Source organism: Neopelma chrysocephalum, unplaced genomic scaffold (assembly GCF_003984885.1).
Source record: "Neopelma chrysocephalum unplaced genomic scaffold, ASM398488v2 Primary Assembly neopelma1_194, whole genome shotgun sequence".
In the NCBI taxonomy this organism is placed as follows: domain Eukaryota; kingdom Metazoa; phylum Chordata; class Aves; order Passeriformes; family Pipridae; genus Neopelma; species Neopelma chrysocephalum.
This window is the reverse complement of record NW_020897856.1, coordinates 437,817-465,633: the sequence shown is the minus strand read 5'-3', so window position 1 is coordinate 465,633 and position 27,817 is coordinate 437,817. Positions and strand designations below refer to the sequence as shown.

At 45.2% G+C, this 27,817-nt stretch overlaps 1 protein-coding gene across 1 annotated transcript in view; it reads left to right on the top strand.

Moving 5' to 3' along the window:
- The window catches only part of SUSD3 (sushi domain containing 3), a 30,687-nt gene extending 9,816 nt beyond the window's left edge, over positions 1-20,871 (top strand). The window contains exons 2-5 of the mRNA XM_027702734.1: positions 5,916-6,104; positions 7,532-7,679; positions 10,525-10,692; positions 20,228-20,871. Coding sequence (XP_027558535.1) covers positions 5,916-6,104; positions 7,532-7,679; positions 10,525-10,692; positions 20,228-20,435 — 713 coding nt within the window. The 3' untranslated portion in view covers positions 20,436-20,871. The remainder of the gene's footprint in view (positions 1-5,915; positions 6,105-7,531; positions 7,680-10,524; positions 10,693-20,227) is intronic.
- Positions 20,872-27,817: the final 6,946 nt, after the last annotated feature.

Genomic DNA, 27,817 nt, shown 5'->3' with positions numbered 1-27,817 from the left:
AGAATCACTTTACACCAATCCTACCCATTATTTATGTTTGAAATTGGAATGGGTGGCACATGTTGCCATCAAGCCCCAATCTAGCACTTGGGTGATAGGTAGCTTGGATTTTACAGGGATTAAAGTTGCTTGCAGCCCCTACTATTCCAGAGTAGAGCTGGGAAGTGTTTAGTGCTGGCTCCTAAATCTTGGTCCATCAGTATTGTAAACGAGACAAACTGAATTTGTCTGCTTCGGGCACGGATGTAAGATTTTGCAGCAGGGTTTCTTTGGGAGATGGAAGTCAAATATTCAATAATTGTTGCTGCCTTAACAGGCATGGAAAGGTCTCAAAGGAGGCTTCTCCATCCTTCATCCATCAAAGCCCAGGTGAGTTGGTATACTGGGAAGAAATCCTTCCCTGTGAGGGTGGTGAGGCCCTGGCACAGGTTGCCCAGAGAACCTGTGGCTGCCCCGTCCCTGGAAGTGTCCAAGGCCAGGTTGGACAGGGCTTGGAGCAACCTGGGATGGTGGAAGGTGTTCCTGCCCATGGCAGGGGGTGGAATGAGATGGTCTTTAAGAGTCCCTCTAACCCAAACTATGCTGTGATTCCATGAAAGCAATGCTGCCCAAAATGGACAGATGAGACTCAATCTGACATGGGAGTCGCAGCACCCCTTCATGCTGCAGAACCTTTGCATGTTGTTAATTACATGTGCTGAAAAATCAGTTTTACCCACAAAACAGACCACGGAATAAAATGAGGGCAATGGGTAGGAGTGAGCCTGAGGTGTCTGCTGTAACAGAGGTGTGAGCAGAGAGCTTATTTGAGCATGGATGTGTAAACACAGAAAGAAACTAATTTCAAATATCTTTTTGCACTCCTTCCCTCTTTCTCTCTTAATTGCACGGAAATTCCGTATTAATGGGAGAATAAGCTTTTTTGAAAAAGCATTTTCAAAATGGCCTGTGAAAATGGTCAGAAATTGGCTTCCCTCTTTCACAATTTAAAAGTTAATTATATCAATAGAAACCTGGAATGTTTTATGGGGAGTATTTTCATTTGGAAGTGCTTACATCAGGAGGGTACCACCCCTGGACCTCCAAAACCTTCCCTAGGGAGTAACTTCGTAGGGCTGTCCCTGCGTGTTGGAAGGCAAACAGGTCTGTAAGAGCTTTCCAACATCTCCACAGCAACTTTCCAGTGGCTGCAGCACAGCTGGGGACCTTGTTCAATCTCTGCAGCTTCAAGAGCCTCAATCTCCCCTGCTCTTTTACTGCTGGTCTGGTGCCATGTTTAACACTAATTTCTTAAAAAGCTATGCCAGCATCTGGATTTTCTTGTGGGAGGATCATCTCCTGGGTAGCCTTTTGTTGCTTTAAAAGCCCATCCCTGGCAGGACTCGTGGCCAGCTCTGCAAGGGAGCAAAGGCATGGCCAGGGCCAGACGGTTTCGCTCTACACAAGATGCTTTGCTGCATCTGCTTTATTTCATGTTTCACTTCTAGTTGCTTTTCTTTTGCTTTTTGTCATGGCAAGCTCTTCCTCGAGCTCTTCTGCGAGGCTGCTGTGCATGGTCAGCATCATGGCTGTGATTTCAGGGACACTGATTTCCGAGGTGTGTTTCTGTAGGAAAAGGGACTCGCAGAAATAATATTGGCGCATTTATTTTCTGCAGGGTTGATAGAACCTAATGTCTCTTCCTGTTATGTGGTTATTCTAGCATGTTTTAGTGACATTAAGTAACCAACAATAAGCAATGCAAAGGAGTGAGCTATGTGTGTTTGGGAATAATGAGGTGAGGGCATGGATCACTCCCTCTCTGCACAGACAGCGAGTGGCAGCCTTGCTGACGTGCTTCCAGATAAACTACTCCTGGAGTTTAGATAATTCTGGTAGATACTTATGCAATGTATTTGATTTTTAGTCTCTGTTTCACATGGAAGGAGCACAGGAAATGTTTACTGGGCAGGTGTGCCTGGGTTGCTCTCTCATTTCTTTTTTCTTATCAGCAAAACATAGCCATAAACCCACAGCTTGCTGACAGTGAAACCATATGGTTCCTCTTTTTGACAAATTGATTTTGCAATACAGATAATCCTGGCTGTGCACGAGAAGAGATATTTTGGATTATTTTGTTTTTAATTCTTGCATTACTCTCTATTTTTCACTGCCTGGAAATTATGTGTGTGGCTGTTTCTAAACCCAGAGGTTGGGGTGAATTAAGAATTTATGGAGGATGCTGTGCCTCAGTGTCTTTGCTTTGAGGACAGTTATTTGTCATATGCAATAATCTGTTTGCTGTAGCCAGTGCTGTTGTGTGCTGGCAAACAGCAACATCAGATTCAGGGACTTTCTGAACACTGGATATCCTCTCAGCGTGAGGCCAAGCTGAGAAATGCGTGTGCATAAAACAGCTCTTACTTTACAAGAAGCTGCAGAAGTAGTTGCAGGAACTTGAATCATAGAACCTCAGAATCACAGCATGGTTTGGGTTGGAAGGGACCCTAAAGCTCATCCAGTTCCACCTCCTGCCATGGGCAGGGACACCTTCCACCATCCCAGGTTGCTCCAAGCCCCGTCCAACCTGGCCTTGGACACTTCCAGGGATCCAGGGGCAGCCACAGCTTCTCTGGGCAACCTGTGCCAGGGCCTCCCCACCCTCACAGGGAGGAATTCCTTCCCAATATCCCATCTAACCCTGCCCTCTGGCAGTGGGAAGCTGTTCCCTCTTGTCCTGTCCCTGTAGGCCCTTGTCCCCAGTCCCTCTCCAGCTCTCTTGGAGCCCCTTTAGGCCCTGGAAGGGGCTCTCAGTTCTCCCTGGAGCCTTCTCTTCTGAAGGCTGAAAAACCCCAGCACTCCCAGCCTGTCAGAGGGGCTCCAGCCCTCTAATTAGAGGGTTTATTCAATTTTACAGTTTTTAATTTTTACATTTCTGGGTGCTAACAGTTACTGCAAACCAAGATCTGAATGTGACATTTTCTAAATATTTATAAAAGAAATGCAAATCGAAATGTAGATCTGGTCAGCACAAATATTGGTGTTTTGCTTGAGGCAGCAATGTAACCTCAGACACCTGTCTCAGCTGAAATAAAAAGTATAAATGTATTAATAAAAACAATAATAATATTCTTGATTGTGGTAAATTTAGTCAGATAAACATACCTGAAGAGTATTCAAAGGGGAAGACTATGTGGAACATCTACTTACATAATTATGAGGATGGAAGCTTACTTAAACATGATTTTCTGGAGATGGAAAGGTAAAATTAACCCAGCAGAAAAGTTTGTGCTCAACCACTGCACTCAAACATTACAGATAGTTAACAGCGAGGGATGCTAGAGCTAACAGGGAGGGTTTTCCAAGTGAGTTTTCAGAAGGCAACTGCTGATGAAAATTAGGGCAAATTTTATCCAGAGATGCTAAATCTCAACTTGGATGAAATTCACAAAATCATCCTGGCAAAACTCCATCTGGGCATTTCAGTAAAGGCATTTGTAAAGAGCAAAAAGCAGCAGCACATTTAATGCTTTGACTTTAGTGGGAAGAAATGGTGTTGAGAAGCTCTTAGAAGAAGAAATGGTGTTTCTCCTCTGCTCAAATGCAGGTACATTGTTGATGAACTTTCAGCTCAGGTCTAGAAGCTTTTGGGCATGTAGCTTTCTGTTAAGCTATTGTTAGGATGACCCTCTGGGGTTCTGGCCCCAGTTACATTCATCTAGGAATGATCCTCTGGGAATTATTCATGATCCTGTTGCAGCCCAGGCCAGAGCAAGGAAACACCCACGGTTTCATGGGACATTGGCTGTTAGAAATCTTTGTGGTGGTCAACTGGAGAAAAATATTTTCAAGCCCACGGCTGAGGAATGATGCTGACAAGGTCACTGAAATCCAGAGGTTTTACCACTGGCATAAACTGTCATGGGCAAGGATAGGGCAGGGAAGGGTCAAAGCACCTCAACCAGCCACAGCTGCACATGTTACTCAGGATGGTCAGTGCTGGATTAAATGAAATATGTCTTGAAAGAAAGGATCCAGGGACAAATAGTCTGTTCTTTGGAGAGCAGAGGATGAGTAACAAGCCCAGGTAAACTGGCAAGTCTGCTGAATGCCTCTCCTGAGGCTGCTGTGGTGGCCCAGTGGGTGTGCTTCGAGTCAGATTCGGCTCTGAATTACTTTCTGCATCTCATGAACTCTAAGAATGTGATCTCTAAAATCAGCCTTGAAATTGTAAAATGCAAAAAAAAAAAAACCAACCAAACCCCAAACCTATATCTATATGTAAAATCTTCATTTTCCAATTTAGGACAGTGTATTTTTGTGGTAAGTCACTGAGTGATTAAAATAAAAAGCCCAAACTCTTAACACTCATCTGGAGTGAGAAGGAAAGTTGTCCAATGCATCCCATGCGTTCCAGGAATGAGATGTGGGCGAGAAGGACAAGAGATGAAGAGAAACCACCCCCTAGAAAATGTTTGCTCTCATTGCAGCAAATTGCTGCCATAGTAAGCTACTGAAGGAAGTGGCAAAACAAACAGAAATAATCTGTGTGCAATTAAAGAGGTATGGCTTAAAAAACTAGTGCTTGGTTACTCAGTAGATTAGCACAGTAATTGCCTCTGTGGCTTTTGTTTGGTCTTTTGCTGAGATTCCTTTGGGTTCCTTTGCCAGGGGCAGGGGTTTTAAGAGCATGAATTGGAGACAGTGAGGTGGGCAGCTTGCCTGCTGTGGTGTCATCCTGGGAGCTGAACGTGTCATTAACGAGGGTTAATGACACGGGGGAGTTGTAGTATTAAAAATAAAATAGGCTTGCTAACAACATGTGGTTCTGTCAAGATGTTCTCAAGGAGGCTACCATTTGGGAAGTGTATTTTCCCCCATTTAATATTTTTGTGTGTGTCATCATAGTGCTTGCAGCCTGGCCTTGCAACTGCACTTGCAGTTGCCTCTAAGTCTCAAGTCCTTTGGAAATCCAGTGAAAAATAGGGAGCTTGGGCTCTGATGCATAGGCAGTGCTGGCATTTAGTAAATGTTAAAAACCCACAAAGATTATATAAAACAGTTTCCAAATTCTGTCAGTGCACATGTGCAGAACCAGAAAATATATTTACTGTTATTACCTTTGAAGTTATCTGGATGTTTTGTGTTGTCTTAATGACATGTCATTAAAGTTTGTGTTTAAAATGAGCGTGAACAAGGAATGTTGTGACAATAAAACTCAGTGTATAAAGTTAGTGGCTGACATTAGGTGGCCAAGGGGAGAACAGCTCCATGGCTCAAAGGACAGCTGTATGAACAACAAAGAAATAGAAAGAGAAAAGCTGAATGAATAAAAATATACTTAAATTTAATGACCTACTGTAAAGCAGAGTTTCTCACTTGAAAAGTTGTATGTGTATGTCTGTCTCTGGGGTTTTGACCCCCTCAATGCCTTTCAGCCAAGCCAAACAGAGCTGCAGTGCTCTTAAACATAGGAATTTTCTGTAGGATCATGCCAAGATGCTACCAAGTAGTCTGAAGTATGTGATCAATCCATTAGATCTTGGAAATTCGATGGGGGAAGATGTGTAATGAATACTCCCAGCATGAAAGATGCCAGCCTGAGTGCTGAATTAAAGAGAGTCCAACAAGACTGGGATCTGTAGGAGACCACACCACTCAGATATTACTCTTTTTTTAGCATTTTAGTGTTCAATATGTACCAATGTGAGCAGATAACATCACAATATGAGTTGCTTTGCACTGGGCGTCGGGGCAGAGGAGCTGTTGAGTGGCACCGATGGGTCTTGGCTGTGGGCTGGTGCTTGGCAGAGCAGCCAGCATCGCCCACCCCGAGCTCTGGTGTTTGTTCTGGCCATTAACTGGCACTGATTTACAGTCTGGCATCAAAACCTCAGTGGACCTTCACTCTTGGCTGTTGTGCGTTTGCTCTGCAGGGCAGTGTCCCCACCTCCTCCCGCCCCAGCTTGGCACACTCCAGGTTGTCCACGGCAATGGCACAGACCTGGGGACTGTGGTCATGTTCCAGTGCACCTCTGAGCACCAGCTGGAGGGACCAGGCATCGTCACCTGCGTTTGGAAAGGGAACAGCACCCAGTGGACAGCCGGAGTGCCCTCCTGCAAGCGTAAGGTTCTTCCCAAACCTTTCCCTCTTTTGTCCTGCCTGTCTCCTGCAACATTAGGATTCATTCTAAATATCTGTGCAAGGAAAGAGACAAATTCAGTTTTCTTCAGAGTTGCCCCGCTGATGGTAATCACACTCCATATGTGTTCTGACATCAGTCATTATCGTGGCACAGATTGGATTCATCCCTGATCTCACATCGTTGCCCCCGGAATGACTGTGGCTCCAGCTAAAAGCTGTACCCTTCCTTAGAAAACATATGGGTATGACCAACTAATGTGCAAGCCTATGTGCAAACCTCTAATCTCCTGGCAGTCTTTCCTGACAATGTTTTTGCTGTAAAAGAAACACAGTGATATTTTTTGAACAATTCTGGGTTGTTGCCTTTGGGCAGACAAGGGGGAAAGTTACCACATTGACAAATCATGTTTGAAGGGCAACAACATTAACTACCTTTCATGCTGTGTTCCTGCTTATTTGTTACAAGGTTGCTACTAATTTGACTAGAAGTAGACCCAAGCAAAACTTGGTACCTCTGAGCTTTGAGCACCTCAGTTTGTGTCTCAGACCTTGTGTCATTTCAAATCCCCAGTGGATAGATTGCTCTTACAGACACTTAGTGTTCTCTCACACACTCAGTAATTCTTACCTCTTGTTTGAGAGATCCCATAAAAGAAAAATGAGAGAAATCCTTCCCTCAGAGGCCGCAGAATGCAATGCTTTGTGTGGAGCTCAGCTGAACCCTTTGTGGTGCTGGTCATTGTGACACTGGGAGAACCGGATGAGTTTTGAAGCAAGACATGCTTACTGCTCCAAGCGAGTTGGCAGAGATCTGCCTTAGCTGTGCCACACCACGTTCCCACTCCTTTTGTCTGGATAACTCACTTCCAGCATCAGATCCCTGTGAGCACTCAGCCCTGCAGGTCATTTCTTCCATCCCGCATCCTTCCCCAAACAGAGAAACACCTGTTGTTTGCTGCCTGCCAGATAGGATATGATTTACATGGAGCTGGCCTTGCTCTAAAGGGCTTCTTTAAAGCCATTTACCCCATCAGTATTTGTTTTTGCAACTCCAGTTCTTGTTAATAAGAGTCTGCAGCTCATCTGCATTTGATCTGCCAACAGAGTTGTGCTTTTTAGCTACTGCAGCACTAAAGGCACTGTGTTTAATTAATTGCAGTGGTGAAATGCTTGTGAACAATTCATTAGTATCTTATAAACAGGAGATTTTTAAATAATCCAGCTTGAAGCTTGCACAGCTGCAAGCTGAAGCCAAGATACTCTGATGTCTTGACACATACTAAAGTGAAAGTCCTCACTGAGGAGAAGTGTGAAGCAGGTAGGTTTCAGCATGGTTTAATGAAAATGTGAATGAGAAATGTTGTGGACTGATCTTAGAAACATGCTTCTGTGTTTGCTTTGCTGCAGCTATACCAAAATATGAGACTTTTGGCTTTAAGGTCGCAGTAGTTGCCTCCATTGTGAGCTGTGCTGTCATTCTGCTGATGTCCATGGCTTTCTTAACGTGTTGTCTGATCAAGTGTGTGAAGAAAAGTGAGAGGAGGAGGACTCAAAGGTATGTCAAGAAGAGGTTTTTCAAAACGGTGTAAGAGTGTTCATCATACAGACCCCATTGCTGTGATAGCAGAGAGCTTCAAAGGATTTGCTGATTGCAGCACTGCAATGATGTTAATTACTTAAAATCCTTAATTAGTAGGTCAGGCTTTAGGCATAGAAAGACTTGGAATTCCAGAGTATATTTAAGCACCTGATGTCTGTTAATATCAGATAACCACAGTGGGCCTGGGCAGATCTGGATTTACCCAAGATTATGGAGAAGCTGAACACACAAGTATTATTTTCTGGCCCAGACTTTCTCTCCTCAAGTTATTGAAGATTGGCAGTGCTTCCCCTTCTTCTCTCTTTCTTTCCTTTTTTTCCTTTGCTTTCCTTGAACACTGCTGGGAAAATTAATCTCTCTGTGTCACAGCCATCCCTATCTGCAGAGCATCCTTAGAACTATCACAGCACGGTGCTGGAAGGATGGAGAATTTTGTCTTTTGGCACAGAGTGAAAGTCAGTGGGCAGGATTATAAACAGGAATGGGAAGAAGTCAAATCTTCAATCAGTCCATTGTAAAAACTCAGTATGGAGAGTGGCAGCAGGAGAACATCAGGCTGGAGGCTGGAGCCAAGCCACTGTTGCTCACAAGAGCATCCACTCACAGTCACTGCTGCAGAGAATTTTGCATGGTCTCTGTGTCCTTCTCACTTTTCCTGCTCATTATTCCCACTGGTCCCTCTGATGGAGTGGAGGGAGAGTGGGGAAGACACTAGTGAAGGTCTCTGCTCCAAGCTGTGCTTTATCTGCAGCTGTGTGGGAACCAGATGGGGGGGGGAAATTCTGTCATTTGAAATCCGAGTGTATCCAAAATACGGATTTTCTGTTTCCTTGGAAAGGATTTTGTGAGTCAAAAAATGAAAGTCCTTGGTGTCATTCATAATATTGGGGTTTTACATGACAGCATGACATAAGTTTTGAAATGAAAGGGTTGATTGACACGTTAGGAATCACCACTTTTCTTTTTGATAAGACTATTCATATCAAAGGCCTTGTTTTTCATTTATTTTAAATGAAGTTTTGTCAAAATTAGCCATTCACGTGACTGTGATGACTTGATATTTTTCTCTTACAAGAGAAAAGCCCTTCACACTGGATATTATGACCTGATTCTGTCATCAGGCTGTAAAATTATTCCCTTTGCTGGGAGCTTCCCAGTTCTCTGCTGCCCTCTGTGCTCCCTTCCCGGGCTCCCGAAGGAGCTGCTTCATCACATCAACAACTGAGCCCTGCTCCAGGGGGAAACCTGGGGGCACTGCAGACATTGTATGGCTTATCCCCTCTGTCAGAAAGAATTGAAGTGATGTACAAACTGTCCATGCCACACAGCCCTGTGTGAAACTTGCTGGACCCTGCAGGAGTGCCAGGTGTGGTGGCTGCATCTCTGTTGTTGATGGAGGTGGAAAAGTGGATTGACTTTTGGATGCAGAAAGCATTAATCTGACTAAAAGCTGCAGGCTTCATAACTTAATACAAAGTGAGAACTCCTGGGGGTGGAAATAGTGAAATAAGTATCTCTCAGACCATCTCTGAAAGACAAGGTACCTTGGAGTAGGGAGGATATCCTCACTTTGCCTTGAGCTCTGAAGTCTGCCTGTCTGCTTTTTTTGGCTCTTTTAGTTGGCAGAGATCACCTCTGCCTACAAACCTGTCTTGCAAGGTGTCTAATAATCTTTGAAGTGCCATCTTGTGTTTTATAGAATTATAGAATCATTAAGGTTGGAAAAATCCCTTAAGATCATCAAGTCGAACTGTCAACACAGCACCATCACCATGTCCACAACTAAACCATGTTCTCATGTCCACATCCACATGTTTTTTGGAGAGAAAAAGGACAAAAGCTGCTGAAAGTCCTCCCTCTGTTCAGCCTCCTCACAGATCTTGTCCCACTGAGTGAGCAACGCTGCCCTTTTCTTTGGAAGGAGCAGGATTGCAACCCAAGAGGACAGAAATGGCACCAAAATCAGTGTCCTCAGCTCTCACAATTTAATCTTGACCCATCAGCTAGTGAAAATGTCTGTAAATCTTCGACTTCTTTTAAAAACAGGAAAAGAAATTGTGATTTCTTTTTTTCTTCCCCCAGAGTTGTAGAGACCAGCACGAAATGCACCCTGAGCATTTCCAAAAGGGAATCCTGAAGGCAAGGGAATATGCCCTGTGCTTAACAAAGGCAACGTTGCCTGCCTCCTCCATTTTTAAGTCAATTCATCTTTTCAACCTGCTTGGTGATTCTGGAACCCTTAGGAATGGCAGTGCTGCAAAAATTCACAGAAAATCCATTTTTTTTCCTGAAATAGTTTATTCCATAAAATGGAGATGGTCCATAGTCTTTTCACACACAACAAGATGTGGCCTGACTTGTGTCACTGATGAAGGTCCATGAGAACGTTGGCACATCCCACCTTATGGGACTTTTTTTATTACCTGTAGTCTCAAAAACCACTGTATCAAATTGACTTAATTATTGGGGTTTTGTTCCTTTGAACTGTCCACAGATGCTCATAAGAAAATTGCCCTTTTTTTCATTTGTTTGCTGGGTTTTGAGGAGTGCTGGACAATAGTTGAAATAGCACTATTTTACAGAATAATATTTATGCTATTTAAGAACTCCCCACTGTAAGGTATTATTTAAGTCTCTAGAAGTTTGACTTACATGTGGAGTTCACCATGTGTTTAAGTGCTGTCTTCAGTAAACCTGGAATTGGATTTAAACTCTAGAAGTTGGGGCTATGGTCAGATAAGAGCTCAGCTATACAGCCATATATCACCATACTCTATTCTACCCCTTGCTGTATTCACAGGGATATGCAGCTGTGGTACCAGCTGCAAACTGAAGAGCTGGAGCACATGCAAGCTGCTTACTTTGGTTTTAAGGGAAGAAACAATAACAACAACAATAAGAAACTCCGGAATAAGTCTGTGTTTGACGACGTGACTCACCTGGCGTATGATAACCAAGGCTTCTACAGGTAAGGCTGGTAAAATGGGGTGGGTTTGAATGAGTTTGTGGAACAGATTTTACAAAGAGGATTCCTTGAAAATGCGGTTTAAAAGGAGGCCCCTGAAAGGACGTGATGCCAGTGGGTTGTCAGGGCTTGTCCTTGAACTTGCCCGTCGTGTGGAGAATTAATGTTGTGAAAAAGTGAGACAGCAGAGGATTGAGTGTGACCTCCCCTCTCACAGCTGCTTCCTTCCCCAGCAGTGTCTGGCTGAGCCTGGTCTGCAGGGGAGGTTTGCATCAGATTAGCTGGAGAGAGGTTTTTAATTGGCTTTGTTAAATTGATGCTAAACTGCAGCAGGGAAGTCCCTGCTCTGTGGTGGTCAGTGGGATCAAAGTGCTTCTTTCCCAAGAGCCGTAGGAGCAGAGGCAGCCTGGGACACCAGGGGCTGCGGAGCGGCTCCAGGTGAGCACCGAGCACTGCTGTTCACCCCACAGTGAGCAGGAAAGCTCCCTTGAGAACTGGTTGTCAGGGGCTGCAGAGCAAGCACAACAGGATCCTCATCCCCAAGGCAGCGAGAATTCCAGTGTGGGAACCCTGACCCTGGGATAGCCCAAAGACCTGCCCTCACTGGAAGAAAGTACATCACGTGCTGTGGGTGTGTGGATGGTGAGCAGAGGTGTTCTTTGTGCTAGTTCAGAATCAGCTCTGTGTGTGTCCAGGTGTCTTACACTGACTGTGGTGGTGCCAACAGAAGGAAAACAGAAAAATGAGTATGTGTTAAAATCTAATCACTGTTTTACTAATACTGTTCAGTAACACACGTCCTTGTGTCTTTTACATCCTCTGGGTTCTGCTTTGTCATCGTGTATGATAATATACAGCACAGTCCTTGTTTGCCTTTAATTCACTGCTCAACTGTACAGCCTTTCTGTGCAGCAGTATCAGTGACTTCTAGTGCTTACCTGCAAAGAACAATCTTATGCAGATTATAAACCTGGTTCTGTGTCACAGTGCAGCTGGAAATCATGTTCAAATGGAGTTCAAATCATGCACAAAAGTCTGATGGCTGCTTAATCGACTTCTGGCTTTGTGTGATTTCAGAAAGATGTATAAAGGCAATTAAGTGCTGCTTATAACCTAAACGGTTTTCAGAAGACTCAAGATGCAGGTTTTAATTTTGGGTAACTTCAATCTGCTGTGATATTAATGTTTTGTGTAAGTTTTATCTGCTTTTAAAATGGCATGGATAAACTTCTAAAGGGCTGTAAGCAGAGGTGAGAGCTGTCATGGAGCCTTGAGCTCCTTCTGGGTCCTTACCTTCATGGAGCAGAGGCTTGTGTGTACTGAATTCTGCACACCTTTTCTTATCTGAGGGTAGCAGGGAATATGCCATTGATCTGGATGAGCAGCTTCTCTGAGCCAGAAATCAACAAGTTTATTATTTCTTTAGAAAACTGGAAGATGTATAAACTTCAGTGGGGAATGGCAGAGGCAGGAGGAGAAAAGCCTGGGAGTTGTGCTGCACATGCTGTGTGAAATCCTAGTGCTTATACCTGGCTCTTAGTGCAGGAGGTCAACTAGTAATCAAGGTCTGCTTTATCTCCAGCGTGCAGAGGTGATGGGATCCTGGCTAATCACCAGCCAGAGCTAAAACCAGCTAGGAGAGGAGGTGTATTGGTCTGTGCACCCTCAGCCACAAGTCTGGCTGTTTTGCAAGTGGAGAGCGGGCGCTACTTCTGATCAGAGATGGAAATGGCATTGGAAGTGATTCTGAATAAAGCTGTCCTAGAATTGCTCTTGGAACAGATGTGACCCTTCCTTATTTTTACCTTGTTCCCTTTCTCCACTCAAATAAGAGCTGTTTAATCAACATTAGTAAAAGGTGCTGATTTCTACTCCCTAATTCAGTTCAATGGCTATATGTGCACGATGAGATGTGGGAATTCTGCTAACGGATCTCTTGAAGAAAACAAGTGACCTGTCAGCTTTGTGTTTCACTTGCAAGTCTTATTTTTTGTGTGTAGCAAATTAGGCTAAGTTTCCTCATCCTGTGCTCATCCAGCTTACTGGGAACAGCGGGACAGTGTAGGCAAATCCCTGGGGAGGGGCAAACATGAAGCTGGGCTGTGCTGGGGAAGACCAGCATGAAAGGACATGTTCCCTGCCTGGGTGATTCTTGAGGTACCTTTCTCCATCTAATGTGAGGTGGATGTGTTGGAGGAGGTCTCTAACCCTGTAGGTGTTGCTGTAGTGGTGGAGCTGTTATGGTGTTGATTGTCCAAGGAAATAAATACAGGCACATGGCATGGTTGGAAAAAAGCAGCAAGACTGAGGGCAGGCAATCCCAAAGGACAGATTCTGTGTATTGCTGCACGTCCACGGTCAAGAACAAGCCAAAAGAGAATTTAACCAAGGCCCCTCAAGGAAGGTTCAGTCTTGACATGAGGAAGCATTTGTGTGTCGAGAGGGTGGTCAGACCCTGGAACAGGCTTCTTGGAGAGGTTGTTGGTGCCCCCACTATCAGTGTCCAAGGGACATGTGTACAATGCCCTTAATAATGTGCTTTAATTTTTGATTATTCCCAAAGGGGTCCAGCAGTTGAACTGGATGATCCTTGTGGGTCCCTTCCAACTGCAAGATTTTAGTCTAATTCAGTCTAGTCTAACCTAGTGTAGTCTGCACTACTCTATCCTACCCTACTCTGTCCCTCCCTATCCTGTTCTTTTGTTGATGTTTCAGACATTGGGAGGAATTGTGAAGTAAATCACCAGACCTCTGAGCAAATCTGCAATCCTGCTTGGTTTTCCTAGTCAGGAACTGTCCTAGGCAGCACAGGAGGTAAATTGTTTTGTCCTTGCCTTCTTGAGGGCTGCAGTATGTGCTGCTCTGCCATCCAGCCATGGGAAGTGGCTCTGCAACCCACTTAGAAGGGGAGGCTGAGATGAGGGGTTCCCATGTCTGAGAAAGGAGTGGGTGGAGGCCTGACAGTTTCAGTCATTTGTACAACAGTGTTTCCTTTTCTTAAAGAAAACTGCTCTGCTGCTTCTTGTAGCATATGAAGTATCTGGAAGAGTAAAAACTCCTCCATGCTTGAAGAAGACCCTCTTGAGTATATCTTAGCTTATTTTTGACTAGAAAAGAATGTAGGTCATGCTGCTTTTCAGATTTAATTGAAATAGATTTAGAGATTAAACCTTTTGATTCACCACTTTAAGGATCAAAATACTTTAAGTAGAGATAAAATAAAAAGCCAATTCTTTCAGGCAGGTAAGGTATTTGTTATGGTTTAGGGAGAAATTTAGGATTAAGAAACATCAGTTAAGGCAATGCCTTAGTATGCCAATGAGATAATTTTGGCTGCTATGAGATGTCACGATGTGGATGCACAATGCTGATGTATAGAAGTTATAAATAATGGAGAAGCCCAGCTGTTTGACAGCAGAGGCTCCAGTGTGCTGTTCTGGACCTGTCTGCCACAAAACAAGATCTTTTTGCCCTCATGTTTGAAGCATAGAACAAACATGATGAATATGTAGTTTTGCAGGGAAACATTGAATTTTAGTTGCAACTACACTAATTATAATGAGCCCCATTCTGACTTCTTGGCTGCTTGAACAAATTGCTTTAGAGTGCTGAGAAATATGTGTACAAATACCTGGGATCATTAACTACAGAGTGCAGTCACTGCTGATGCCTCCTCTTTCATTTGGATGCAAGGAATCACAATGAGGAATTTTTAGCAGAAAGTCTTATATGCAGGTGCTGTAAGTATTTACAGCATATTTGCTCTTTTATAGTATTTAAAGAGCTAAATAATGTTGAGCAGGGAAAAACAAGTTACAGATTATGGGGCTGCTGGGGGGGAGGTGTTTCCCCGACGTTGCTTCTCAGAAGTTCAGAGCAGCCAGCAGAGATAGCAGGTTGCTCTGTGGTGCAGAGGTTTGAGCCAGATTAGCTGAAAAAAGGGTCTGTGTCTCTGGGAGGGAGATTAGCTGCAGCTCAGGGCCACGTAGTTAGAGGAGAACAATGTCCATGAACCTCCAAAGCAGCCCCCGGGAGGATTGCTGGGCAGAGGGCTTGTCAGTGTGTTGGGAATAGCTCTCACAGCCTGCAGGATGTACCAGGATATGTTGGTTTTGAGTCAGTTGATTTCTGATGAAGAATAATACCAGATCCTGCAGTAATTCTTCTCTGGAATAATTGCTTGGGGCACCCCCCACCTGAGGTGAACAGTCCTCTTCCATCCCAGCAAGCAGCCACATGGGAGAGCTTGGATCAGGCAGCTGCCTGAGCAGGCAGGTTGTGCTCTGTCCTCTGCCCCGTGACAGGCACAGGGTAAAATATCAGTAAAGAGAAACTTAAAGGCAGCTGTCCTTTAAGTTGTATGTACCTCAATTAAATTTCAAGCATCCATGCAGGGAGGGGTCTATCTTGAGCTTGTTTCTGTAGTTGTAGCATTTTCACTTGTTCTTTAAGTGCAAGCCATCAGTCCCCTAAAATACACAAGGAAATGCAAGTGTTCTGTAGCAGAAAGGGGAACCTGAATCCAATTGGAACCACTAGAAGGTAAAATATGCACAGTCTAGTGTAACATAGTGAGAGCAAACAGCAAACCCTTCTGGCATGAAGGGACATTAAAGAACCAGGTACTCCACTGTTGGAACCTATTTATATATGAGCATGTGTAGAAGATAGCTCTCCCAGGAGAAACACAGATAACCAGTGGAAAAATGCTGAGGAAGCTTGTTTCAGTGTGCATCAACTTCCTGATGATGGTAAGAAATAGCCACACCTTGGCTCTGTTCCTTTGCTCTTTCAGCATAACAGTGCTGTAGCGTGTCCTGGAATAGATACTCCCTTGACTCAGAGATGTGCTGATTTTTTGTAAGGGAGACTTGATGGTCCAGCATTTTCCACACTTGGGGAGAACTGAGTCTAGCTGTAGATTAACTCCTCTTCATCCCCTATCAGCTAAGATAACAACCAGAAAGAAATTAGGCCAGCTCAAAAATACACCTAAAAAGTATCAAAGAAATTTGGTGTGGGGTTTTTTGTCTGGTGTGGAAGCATTTGGAAGAAGTTGTGTGTTCCAAGTTCGAACTTTTTAGAGGTGAATTATTTTACACAACTCTAGACCAAGTTATAAAACATTCTCTATGAAGTGGTTGATCTGACTGCAGGAGCGAGTCAAATGGAAAAGCCCATGTCTCAGTAGGTTTAAAGTCCTCCTTTCAGCTATCCACACAGCTGGAGCATATTACCAAGAAGAAAAAATCTCTTCTGCGGAGAAGCAGGCTAGTGTGTTCTCCCACAGAAGATATTTTTAGTAGCTGAAATGTTTGTACCAGAGCTCTTTCTGACTGCAAGATGCTTTACCAGTGTACCTGGCGAAAAGCAAATAAGGACAATCCAACAACAAAAAGCAAATAAGGACAATCCAATTTTCAATAAGTGAAAAGGTTTTGCAGAAAAACCCAAAGCCAGCATGCTCTTAGGAGAGGCAGCTCGGCATTTTCAGGCAGTCCAAGAAGTGACGTGCAAGGTTGGTGAGATGAGCTCGTGGTTTTGACCTCTGCATTAAAATTAAATAAGTTTTCTTTTCCCCTTTGATTTAGTGGCTATAATGGTGGAAATTTTCCACTGTTTTGTGTAAGGAGTTGTGAGCAAGGCACAAATCAGAAATATGTGTTGCTCTGAAAAATGTTGACGTCTCCCCAGGCTTCCTGAGCTCAGCTGTGAGCCAAGGGACCTTCTAGAAGTGTGAACAGGATGGGATGGGACACCTGGCTACATTCCTGCCCTGCCCTCTGTCCCCTTGAGGGCACTTTCCCAGCTCCTTGTCCTCTGAACACCTAAGTGAAGGATCTGATGCCCTTCCATTAGCAGGGTAGTGTGGTGTGGATTTACCACAGTGAAAGGGGACAACACTTCGAGAAATACCCATGTTGTGAGACAAGCTGCTGCAAAGCTTGATGGAAAATGTCAATAGAACAAGAAAAAATGCATCAGGACACCTGGAATGACTGCAGGACCCCCCATCACTGCAGGGTTTAATACTGCACCACATAAAGCATCCAGTGAAAGGGCTGCAAAGGGCAAATGACCTGTTTGATACAACTGTACGGAATTAATACGGTTCCCTACAGGAGATGTTTGATTGCATGGCACCAAGGACTGGAGGGGAGGAGATCCAGCATAGGGGAAGGGGCAGATTTCCTTTCCCTGCTTTTCCCTGTGACTTGTCCAACCTTGAGCTTCTCTATTCATGAAGCTGTTCTTTTTTTTCTCTTGTTTTTCCTGTGCTCTGTGTTCCCCACTGCCACCTTTCAGAGACTAAAATCTTCCTTGTACCTTTTGACACGCAGGTTTCAAAGAAAGCTGAGACAGGGGAAGTGAGCTGTGGTTTCACCTTGGGGCCCTGTCAGAAGGGGTAGGATAGCTGGTTTCTAAATTACTCCCATTTCTGAATTTCAATCTTAATTGTCATCTCAAGAGCGTGAAGTGGGTGTGTACAGCAACATGTGCTTTCAATAGAGCTGCTGTTATTGTTTTCAAAATACTTTCATGATCACCCCAGGGTCTTGTACAAAGCCACTAGACATACAGGAACAAAAAAAAAAATCCCTTTCCATCCTCCAGTATAAAATCTGTTTTCAGAGGCAGTGCCAGCATCAGGCACTCTGTGGTAGCCCTGCTGCTCTGCATTCTCACACGTCTCGGGTGTCCTGTTAACAGCATTTTCCCTCCAGCAAGGAATAGCTCTCAAGTCACACAAAACAAAATTCTTTTGACTCCTCTAAATGCCATTGATAAATGCTGTGATGGCCGTTCTTCTCCCCAGATGGGAACTCTGAATTTATCTGTCAGATGAAGGCTGTCCTCCTCCAATGTACCGTGCACCCAGCCTGGCTGTGCAGCACCCAGCACCCTGGGGTGGCTTTGCATTGCCAGATAAAGGTACAGGGAGGGCTCCTAATCCTCTTACCAGGATGTTTTGGAGTAGCCCAGCTGGGAACTGGAGTTAAGAGAAGTTGAAGTGCTTGAAGAAACAGTCACACTTATTCAGGACAAAGTACAGAGCTCCCAAGGCTGAGAGAGCAAACTGAAGGCTGTTTCTGGCTGAAGACATGCACAGAGAGCAGAGCCCACTGCGTGCACAGTTACCTGTCCCTTGGTGACACTGCGACCCCCTTAATAGCTCTTCTTGTCCTCTGCTGAGGTGGAACCCCAGCTTGGTGAGCTGCCTTCACTGTCCCTCTGATGGGGAGGGTTTGATGTATTGCAGGCAAGGGAGGGGGCCCACTGTTTCCTCCTCCTATGCTTATAGAATTACAGAATCATAGAATGGTTTGGGTCGGGAGGGACCTTAAAGACCAGCTAGTTCCAACCCCCTGCCATGGGGAGGGACACCTTCTACTAGCCCAGGTTGCTCCAAGCCCTGTCCAACCCTGAACACTCCCAGGGATGGGGCAGCCACAGCTTCTCTGGGCAACCTGTGCTGGTGGAAGCCAATGGAAGTTCAATAGTTCCTGAAATGGGAGGAAGGTACAGTTGTCCTCCAAGTATACTTTTAGCCAGTTTGGCTTCCTGAGCTGGTGGTTGACTGTGGGTAATTGCAATGGAATTGAATGTTTCACAATGTGAAGCTTTAGAGGGGAAAATGTCAGAGTGGGATGATTTCTGCCCAGGTGAGCTGTATTTATTGCACCATAACCAGAGTACCTAGATTTGAGCTATAATCCTGGCAGGGCAATTTGCAAAGGCTTTTTTTTTTGCAAAGGCAGTTTTGCTGGCCCATGCAAAACTTTATCCCAGTTCTTCTCAGTGTTATGCTGCTTTGATTTGATTTTTATTTTCACCATTGATCACCACCTCAAAAAGATGGAACTGAGTTCCTCATACTGTAAAAAAAATAATGAAATGCACAGCAGCAAGTACCTCAAAAGATTTCTTTTGGCAGTGAGGTGTGCAGCCTTACTCCCTGTAGTTTCTGTTCCCTGATGGCAGCTCACAGGGGTGCTCAGACAGGTGTTCTGGTGCCCAACACAAAGATACTTGAAGGCTTGTTGAGGCCCCAAGATTAAAAGGCACAGTTAAAATAGTGAGGTCAATACAACATAGGTGATGTTACCAGATTGGTAGTTTGAGAAATACATGTTTGTTGTTGCCTGAATTATAGGTGAGTGAATTCTGCTCCTCTGAGGACCTCCTTGATGAGTATGTGCAGACTATGCTGATCCAGTGTCCTCTCACATCCAGTACAGCAGTGTTCTGAGATGCCTATACACTATCTGACTGTAGCTCATGCCCCAACTAGTTTTGTAACACAGCTTTCCAGGGAACAGCAAGATTTAGTTTCCTTTATGGGAGAGATGTATCTGCAGCAGACCTACTCTGTACCAGGACAACAAGGCTTCAGTTGTTTGGTTTATGTTTTGTTATTTCCCCGCGGTTCCTCTGTGTTTGCACGTTTTGTGCATGAGCATTTCTGCTGGTTTCTGCAACTGATAACTGCAGGATGCAACTTCTGTTTCCTGACCAGCTTCTCGGGTCTGAAAGAGTAAGACCGTGGATGTGGGTGTGCAGGCTGCTGCCTGCAGAGGCCACATCGAGGGTTCAGAGGAGGCTGGAGGAGTTGGCTCACCTGCAGTGAATGTGGGGCAGAAACCCTCAGCCTTCCCCCTGCCTGCACGAGCTGCTGATGTTGTACAGAAGCCCCCACATTCAGGCTGCAGTAATTTGGCGTGGCCCCAAAGGGCTGTGTCTCACCTGCCTCTGGTGCACAGACCGTGTGTGTACAGCCCACTGCACCTGTCAGCAGAGTTCAGGAACGAGCTGATCCCATCCCCACTATGCTCCTGAACGAAAGGGATGTGGTTTACTGAGCATCTTTTCAGCAACTCTACCATCTCCATCTGCCACTGCTCCTGCTCTGCACCATCCGCTGCTGGGGTGTTGCTGTCTGGGGCAGTGGCCTGTATTGGCTTCCCCCACAACTGGGCAAACCCTTCCTTTCTGGGAGTGGGATGGATCAGTGACTGCCAGTGCTGCAAACACAGCCTGAAGTCCCTTCAGTACCAGGGCAGGCAGCCAAGGGCTACCACGAGCCCTAATGCAACCACTGGCAGCTCTGCAAATAGCACCTCAGATCCCACTGAGCACAGCTGGCTCCTGTGCTCCCAGCAGTGCTCCAGTACCAAGCAAGGATGTTCCTTCTGCACCAGGCTCAGCATTCAAGTGCTCTCAGTCACATTCTGCCAATAGCATAGCACTACATTGAAACTGGGGACTTGTTTGATGGCAAACAAACAAAAAACATCTGCCCCAATGACAAAAAAAACCAACCTCACAAGTCTTTTCAAGGTCTGCATCAGCTTTTACAAAGACATGATTATTTGCCCCAGTGCTGCCAAGTGGTTCTGATGGTGGGAGAAGCAATTCCTTATGGTACAGCACAAGTGGTTTGTGAAATGCCTGATGTGCAAATAAAACGGATTAGGAAGTTCTGTTTCCTCACCAGAATTAATGGAACAGAAATAACTTTTTCCTCTGTTGCTTACAGGTTCCAGGAGGAGTGGACTCGGGATGTGGTGGCTCCTGGGCATTGTAAAGGCAATGATCAGGTGCTGAAGCAGAGCAGTGGTGCCCCTGGGCCACAGGCTATGCCCAGACACAGCACCACGGTGCAGACAGTGAATTCCATACACGTCGTTGAAGTCTATGGCCATAAGGATAGTTACAACAAACCAAGCTGCCAGATCCCTGGATAACTGGTGTCTGAAACACAACTGCTCCTCTGGACCAAAACAAAATTTGGATGGAAATATGTGCCTTAAAGACAACATAGAGAGTTCATTATTCGTTTGAAAGTTTTCTATATTCCAAGATGGTTGTTTAACAGAAGTGCTTCAAGGTCTGAGACAAATAAAACCACGAATGTTGGGGCTGGCAGTTTGTAGCTGTTCTCTACAGTTTGCTGTGCAGTGGGACCATGGCAAAAGCACAGAGTCCTTCTGTACAGCTGGAGAGGTGGTACCAGGTTTGTATATTTACCTCTTACAAGTTCGCCGATGATAATTATGCACCCATCTGATGCCAGCCTTCTCTGGACCCTTGGGTTTTGTAAAGCATTCCAGAATGAAAAGTCTCCTGTATTTTTACACAGTAACATGATAGAACTACAATAAAATTTTGTTTTTAATGGAACACCCCGTTGGTTTGTGTCAGGAAGGCCTTTTCCTTTAATTCATCTGCTCTGCTTTTAGAGACCCTGTGAGACTGGCCCATCTCCAGGTCTGCCAGCCTGTGGGAGAGGGGATGGCACACGGAGAGAAGTGCAGCCCTGCTGTGTCCCACCTTGCTCTGCAAGGGACCACACCACTGACCCTCTGGAGCTGCTGCAGGTGTTGCAGTGTGGGAGCAGTGCAGCCTTCCTAGAGCTCAGGGGATCACTGCAGCATCCCTGTGAGACCACTCAAAATAAAGGGCTGAGGGAGCTGTTGGAAACCTGCCTCTTTTCCTATTACTGATCTATTCCTAGTGTGAGAAAAAAAGGTGGTGTGTTTTCTTGTTTTGCCCATTCTGAATAGTTAAGTAACTGATATGGATGGCTCTTATTCTGCTGTTTATATGCACATAGATGTATATCCTGTGGTTATAGTATAGTTATTTTTGTTCAAGTTGAAGCCTTATTTATTCTGTCATCAGCTGTCTAATGGGTATTGTCACATCCCTCTCATGATGGAAATAGGACCTTATAGCAAGCTCCAGTAATTGTTTTATGGCATATCCCCTTGTTATGAATCAGGTGTCCTCTTAAGACCCTCAGTTTTGAAGCTTCGGTTTTGAAATTCAAATTACTGTAGCTTGCTGGCAGGCCTAGGAATGCCCTCTTCTGTCCTGGCCATACTCTGCAGAGATCAAAAACACGTGCTTGAAATTCAGTAACATGGAAGTTGCAGCAAAAGACCATTTTTACTGTTGCTAATGAGCTCAGTTCTTCTGTACAGTACACCATGGTGCACCCTGCAACACACTTCTTGGGATGAGCTGCAAAAAGGAGAATGGATGTACTTCTCATCACTCCACCCAATTAAGTTGTCAATTAATTCAGTTAATGCTAGCCACAGTTGTGCTGTGAACCATTTTGCCTGCAATTTTCAGTCCCCTGCCAGACCCAGACAGCTCCTGTACCCAGCAGCGTGGGCAGCAGGTCGAGGGAGGGGATTCTGTCTCTCTGCTCCACTCTGGTGGGACTCCACCTGAAGTCGTGTCCAGCTCTGGGGACCTCAGTCCAGAGGAGGCCACGGAGATGCTCCAAGGGCTGGAGCCCCTCTGCTCTGGAGCCAGCCTGGGAGAGCTGGGGGGGTTCACCTGAAGAAGAGAAGGCTCCAGGGAGACCTGAGAGCCCCTTCCAGGGCCTAAAGGAGATCCAGGAGAGCTGGAGAGGGACTTGGGACAAGGGCCTGGAGGGACAGGACAGGGGGGAATACCTTCCCACTGCCAGAGAGCAGGGTTAGATGGGATGTTGGAAAGGAATTCTTCTGTGTGAGGGTGGTGAGGCCCTGGCACAGGTTGCCCAGAGAAGCTGTGGCTGCCCCTGGATCCCTGGAAGTGTCCAAGGCCAGGTTGGATGGGGCTTGGAGCACCCTGGTGTAGTGGAAGGTGTCCCTGCCTATGGCAGGGGGTGGAACAAGAAGGTTTGTAAGCTTCCTCCCAGCCCAAACCATGCTGTGATTCTATGATTCTATGCACTCTTGCATCCCATGTGTGACATTTGCTTCTGTCTGTGCCTGGCACTGGCACCGTCCCGTCAGCTCCAGCTGTGCCAGGCAGCTCAGCCAGTGGCTGCCAATGTTTGGAAGGGGCCGGAAAGTTTTTAAGAAGGTGGATTATAAAGTCTCAGCATAAGGCAGCCCCTGAGGGGCCAGCTCAGGGTGCCCTTGAGTGGAAAATGGGGTGCAGGGATGTGAAACCCCTGCACAAAGCTGTGCAGTCCAGCCCTCCTGGTGGCAGCAATTCCTCACTGCTGGCAGGGGTCTTTGTGGCTGGACAGCTGGGAATGGCTGGGCTCCATCTGCCAAAAGAAGCATTCCTGGGTCCTGTTTGGGAGCAAAGAATCAATAGCATCTATGGTGAAAGTCCACAGGGGGATGACAATAAAAACCAAAAAGTGTGAAAGGACTAAAGGGAGGAACAAAGGCTGGGAAAACCAGCCAAACATCTGAGATGCTCCTACACATGTGGCCGGTACATTAGAATTAAATGCAAAGATGTCAAAGAAACCCCATAATGAAACTTCATAAGAATGACTAGTGCTTGTGGGACAAATGCTAGGATTGGGGTCTTGGCATAGTAAACAAGGGTTTGTTCCAGGTAGGACACATAAGAAAGGCCTCTGCATTCGCTGAGGTCCAGCAAGAGGTGAAATGCTCATTGCTTAATGTCTGTGGTGGGAGGATGAAGGCTGAAAGAACGTGGCACATGGGCGGTGGGGCATCCAGTACTGACTCTGCAGTTACAGGAGAAGCTGATGGAAGTTTACCTGGGAAAATAGCAGAAGCATCTTTAAAACTGGGTGATTTTGTCTGATTCTCTGCTGGAGAAGTGTACAACCATCAGGAATCCGGACAACTCTACTGGCAACAGCTTAATTTCTGAAGGTGGTGTGAAGTGGGGGGCAGTTGCTTCTGACTGTAGCAGGGAAAAACTTGTTAAAAACCAAAAGGGACATTTGAGTGAATGTGAAAATACATGACATCACATTTTTAAGAAAAGGAGAGCAGCAGAAAAAGGAAAACGGACTTCAAGAAGATAAATGTTGACATTCCCAAATAAAAAGTACAAAGGTCTTGTGGAGAAACAAGCTGTCACCAGCAGGGGCTGATTAAAGGCACACCAGACCAACCTGATGCAGGGGACAGCAAAAACCTAATACAGCTGCCTCAGGAACTCTGAGAACATGAAAATCAGAGTGGAAAAACTCAAAAAATGGAAATGTGGCAGACAACTGAGGTGCAGCACAAAGGGAAGTGAGTGGAGCTGCTCAGAAAAGTAAGAGGGAAATGTGAGTCGTGGCCAAGCAAGGGAAATGAAAGAAGAGAAAATACAGTGGAAGAAACAGGTAAAACTCCAGGCAAGGTTGGGGAAACTCCAGGTTGCTTGGGAAAAGCCAAAACAGACCCAGAGATGACAACCACTTAATATCTACTTTGGATCAGGCCTCACTGGAAAGTTCACCGGTTATTGCAAAGAATTTAATGCAGGACTAGGATTGCAGCCTCAAATAAAGGAAAAAAAGGATCACAAATACTAAGATAAATTTGATTCCATGATGAATTTCATCCCAAAGCACTAAGAATTAGCTAAGCTATACTTGAACCACGTTGATCACAGAATCATTTAGTTTGGAAAAGACCTCAGAGATCATCAAGTCCAACCTGTGACCGAACACCACGATGTCAACTAGACCAGAGCACTGAGTGCCACGTCCAGTCTTTCCTTAAACACCTCCAGGGACAGTGACTCCACCAGCTCCCTGGGCAGCCATTCCAATATCTAATCACCCTTTCTGTGAAGAATTTCTTCCTAGTGTCCAACCTAAACCTCTCCTAGTGCAGCTTAAGACCATGTCCTCTTGCCCTATGACTGGTTCCCTGGGAGCCTGACCTCCACCTGGCCCCACCCTCCTGTCAGGGAGTTGTGGAGGGTGAGAAGGTCCCCCCTGAGCCTCCTTTTCTCCAGGTTGAGCCCCCTCGAGCTCCCTCAGCTGCTCCTCATCAGACTTGTGCTCCAGACCCTTCCCCAGCTCTGTTCCCTCCTCTGGACACAGTCCAGCCCCTCAATGTCCTTCCTGAAATGAGAGGCCCAGAACTGGACACAGGACTCAAGATGTGAGTGCTGATACAGCTTCAGAAAACTGTGAAGGGACAAGGGAAGTATTAGAAAATGGGAAAGGGCAAATCTAACTTTAATAAGGGGAGAAAAGAGAACCTCAGGAAGTACCAGAATGAAGGCACTTCTCTGATCCTGCCTCTCTGCGTCTCCTTTGAATTTCCTTTCTCTTCCCCTTCTCTATGATTATGTTAACTAGATTTCATAATTTAGTTCCCTGGTGTTTTAATTTTATAATGTGGCTTTAAAATGCAATAATATGGCTGCAAGTGAAATAAATTCCCTTGTTGGGATGTCTGGGTCAGCACACCACATGAGCAGGGAGCCTGTTCTACACACGAGGCCAAGCTGAGATGTTGGATAGGAGAAAGTCCACCCTTGAGATGACAGGGATGCTGGCAGCCATGGGAAGCACCAGAGAAGGCAGGTCAACTCATTGTGCCTTGTGCCAGAGCACTGGCTCACTATCATTTATTTGGGCACAAGAAGCAGCAAAGTTACACCAAGATAAGGAAGCAACACCCAAACTGTTTGTATAAAATTTGTGGCTCGGCTCCCTCTGGGACTGTGCTTAGTTCTGATGGCTGCACCCCCTGGAGTCAGCCTTATTGCTCATGCAAACACGATTTATTGTCAGAAGGGAAATAAGTGCTGTGCAGGAAGGAGATGAAAGCAGCTGAGAATATAAAATAGACTTTTAAAACCTCGTATTTATTACATTAACCCTTAAATGTTTCCCAGCCAGTGGTTCCAATTGGATTCAGGCTCCTCTTTCTGCTACAGAACACTTGCATTTCCTTGTATATTTTAGGGGACTGATGGCTTGCACTTAAAGAACAAGTAGAAATGCTACAAACTACAGAAACAAGCCCAAGACAGAGTCCTCCCCTCATGGATGCTTAAAATTTAATTGAGGTACATTCCAGCAGGACAGGATAATTCTTCATGAATTTAAAAACTGATGACAATGTTTATCAGCCCAATTGCTTCTTTGCATTTTTCTCACCTTGTACTTTAAAACTGTTTTCCTCTGCTGAGGCTGTTGCACTGCTTCGCTGTGAAGCTTTGCCTGCTTGCAGAAAACTAGAAGGCAGTTTTTAAGATCTGTAAATTTTGGGGAGGTTTAGGTTGGATATTAGGAAAAAACTCTTCATTGAAAGGGTTGAGAAGCCCTGAAACAGGCTGTTTGAACACACCATCCCTGGGAGTGTTCAAAAAAAATGTGTGGATGTGGCACTTGAGGACATGGTTTAGTGGTGAACATGGTGGTGGTGCTGGGATAAGGGTTGGACTGTGATCTTACCTGCCCTTTCCAACCTTAATGATTATATGATTCTACAATCTTATGTGAAATACCAAACAGGGAATGGTTTCTAAGGCAGCTGACATGCTATAGAGGGTATCTGATCGTACTTTCTTTGAAACGAAAATTCATTCTTTTAGACAAGGGGAAGAATGCATTTGCCACACTGGAAACCTGGAGTGCCTCAGCCTGCAAAGTGCCCAGTGCTCTGCATGGGAACCCCCTGCAGCAGTAAATCTCTGAGATTTGTGGGATATCAGAGTACAGTGTTGCCAGAACCTGTGATTTTTGTCACAAGTCTCATGATATTTCTCATTTTCTTCATCCACAAATGGTAGATTTGGATGATTATGTGAAAATCACAGCTTCTATTTCAAAATCAGGGTCTCATGCTTGTATTTGAATGGAGAAGTCTCATTCATGAAGTGTCAAACAACAGAAAAAACACATCTCTAAAGTTTCTTTGATGGTAACGACATGGTTTAGGGGAAGCCTAACTCATGATTCACAAATAATTGAAGCTGCCAAATGTATGTATGACCTCTCTTCTGTGGTTGAAAGAAAGAGAAATACTATGTTTTGATTTGGATGGAACAGTGAAGCTTGGAAGGAACACCAGAGTATCTACCACAGAGTTAAGATTGCTTTCATGGAGCCTTCCACATGGATTTTTGACCATGCAGGCTTTCTCCTGGACCCCTGCCCCTCGAGTATTAACCTGGAAGTCTCTAAAGATGCTGTTTCCTCAGCACACTCTGCTGCTGTCAATCTAACTTTGGGTTATGGGTAGTATTGGTAAAAGTTTCTGAGGAGCCCAAGACCCAGAAAAGAGGCAGAGCTGTAAAATTCATGGAACATGACAACCTGCAGAATGTGGCCAATACCACTGGTCTGAAACAACAGGACACAGGAAAGCAGGAGCCCTCTGGTTACACCAGACATCAGCTGAACAAGATCTAAGTGACTGATAGTTTGGGGTGGAGAGGATGCAGACATCTCTAACAAGTTTGTTTCCAAAACATCTCAGTCACTAGTGATGTCTTGGAAGGAGAGGAACTAAATGAATCTGTTGTCACTTACTGTCAGATGTAAAAGGCTTTTGCAACTATTTTTTTTAAAAAATGTCACATGACTCAGCTTTTTAATAACTTTAATTAAATATGACAATTTAATAAACTCCTGCTGTGGGGTGGAGCAGTGCCTTTCCAATTTAGGGTGGTATTTGCAGTTACAACTCATAATACAGGACTGTGTGAAGTCTCAAATCCTGCCCACCCCAAACTGATATATGGAACCTCTCATGTTTCTTCCCTCAGCAACATGAGCAGGTGATCTTTTCTACTTATTTTTAAGAACTATTTTGAAGAGAGAGATGATTGACAGACCCAGTGTTGAAAGGCTCTTTTATAATTATTCCATAAGCAATAGCCATTTCTGCTGTCACTGCAGCCCAAGCATATCAGCTGGTGGGAAAACTGGATAGTTCCCCAGCACATCGAGATGTTTCAAAAGCCAGTCTCCATTCCTGGTAGCCAATGTTCCTGCAATGATGGAAAGGTGCTCTGGCACAGCAGCAAGCAAGGCAGGGAAAGTTCATCTGGTGTAAAGCAGAGCAGAAGAAGCTTGCTCCCCAGATTTCTGGTGTTCAACATGTGTTTCAAGGCCAAGGTGATTTTGAAAATGCTCACAGCAGTGTTTCCCACAGGATGCATGTTGTATGCATGAGCTGGAGTCTGTAGTGACTTCTAACCCATGCCCAGTGCTGGCCTTTCCTTCACACAGCCTGAGGGTTGCATGCTGGCTGCACATCATCCTCTCCATCCTCCCTGGCCTGTGGGGCTCAGGTGAGGCCAGGAGCTGGCACAGGGATGACTCTACATGTGAGGACATGTAGATAAAATGTCTTTGTTCCCTCCCCAGAGCTCTGTGGCATGTCAGTTTGCCAAATCTGTCAGC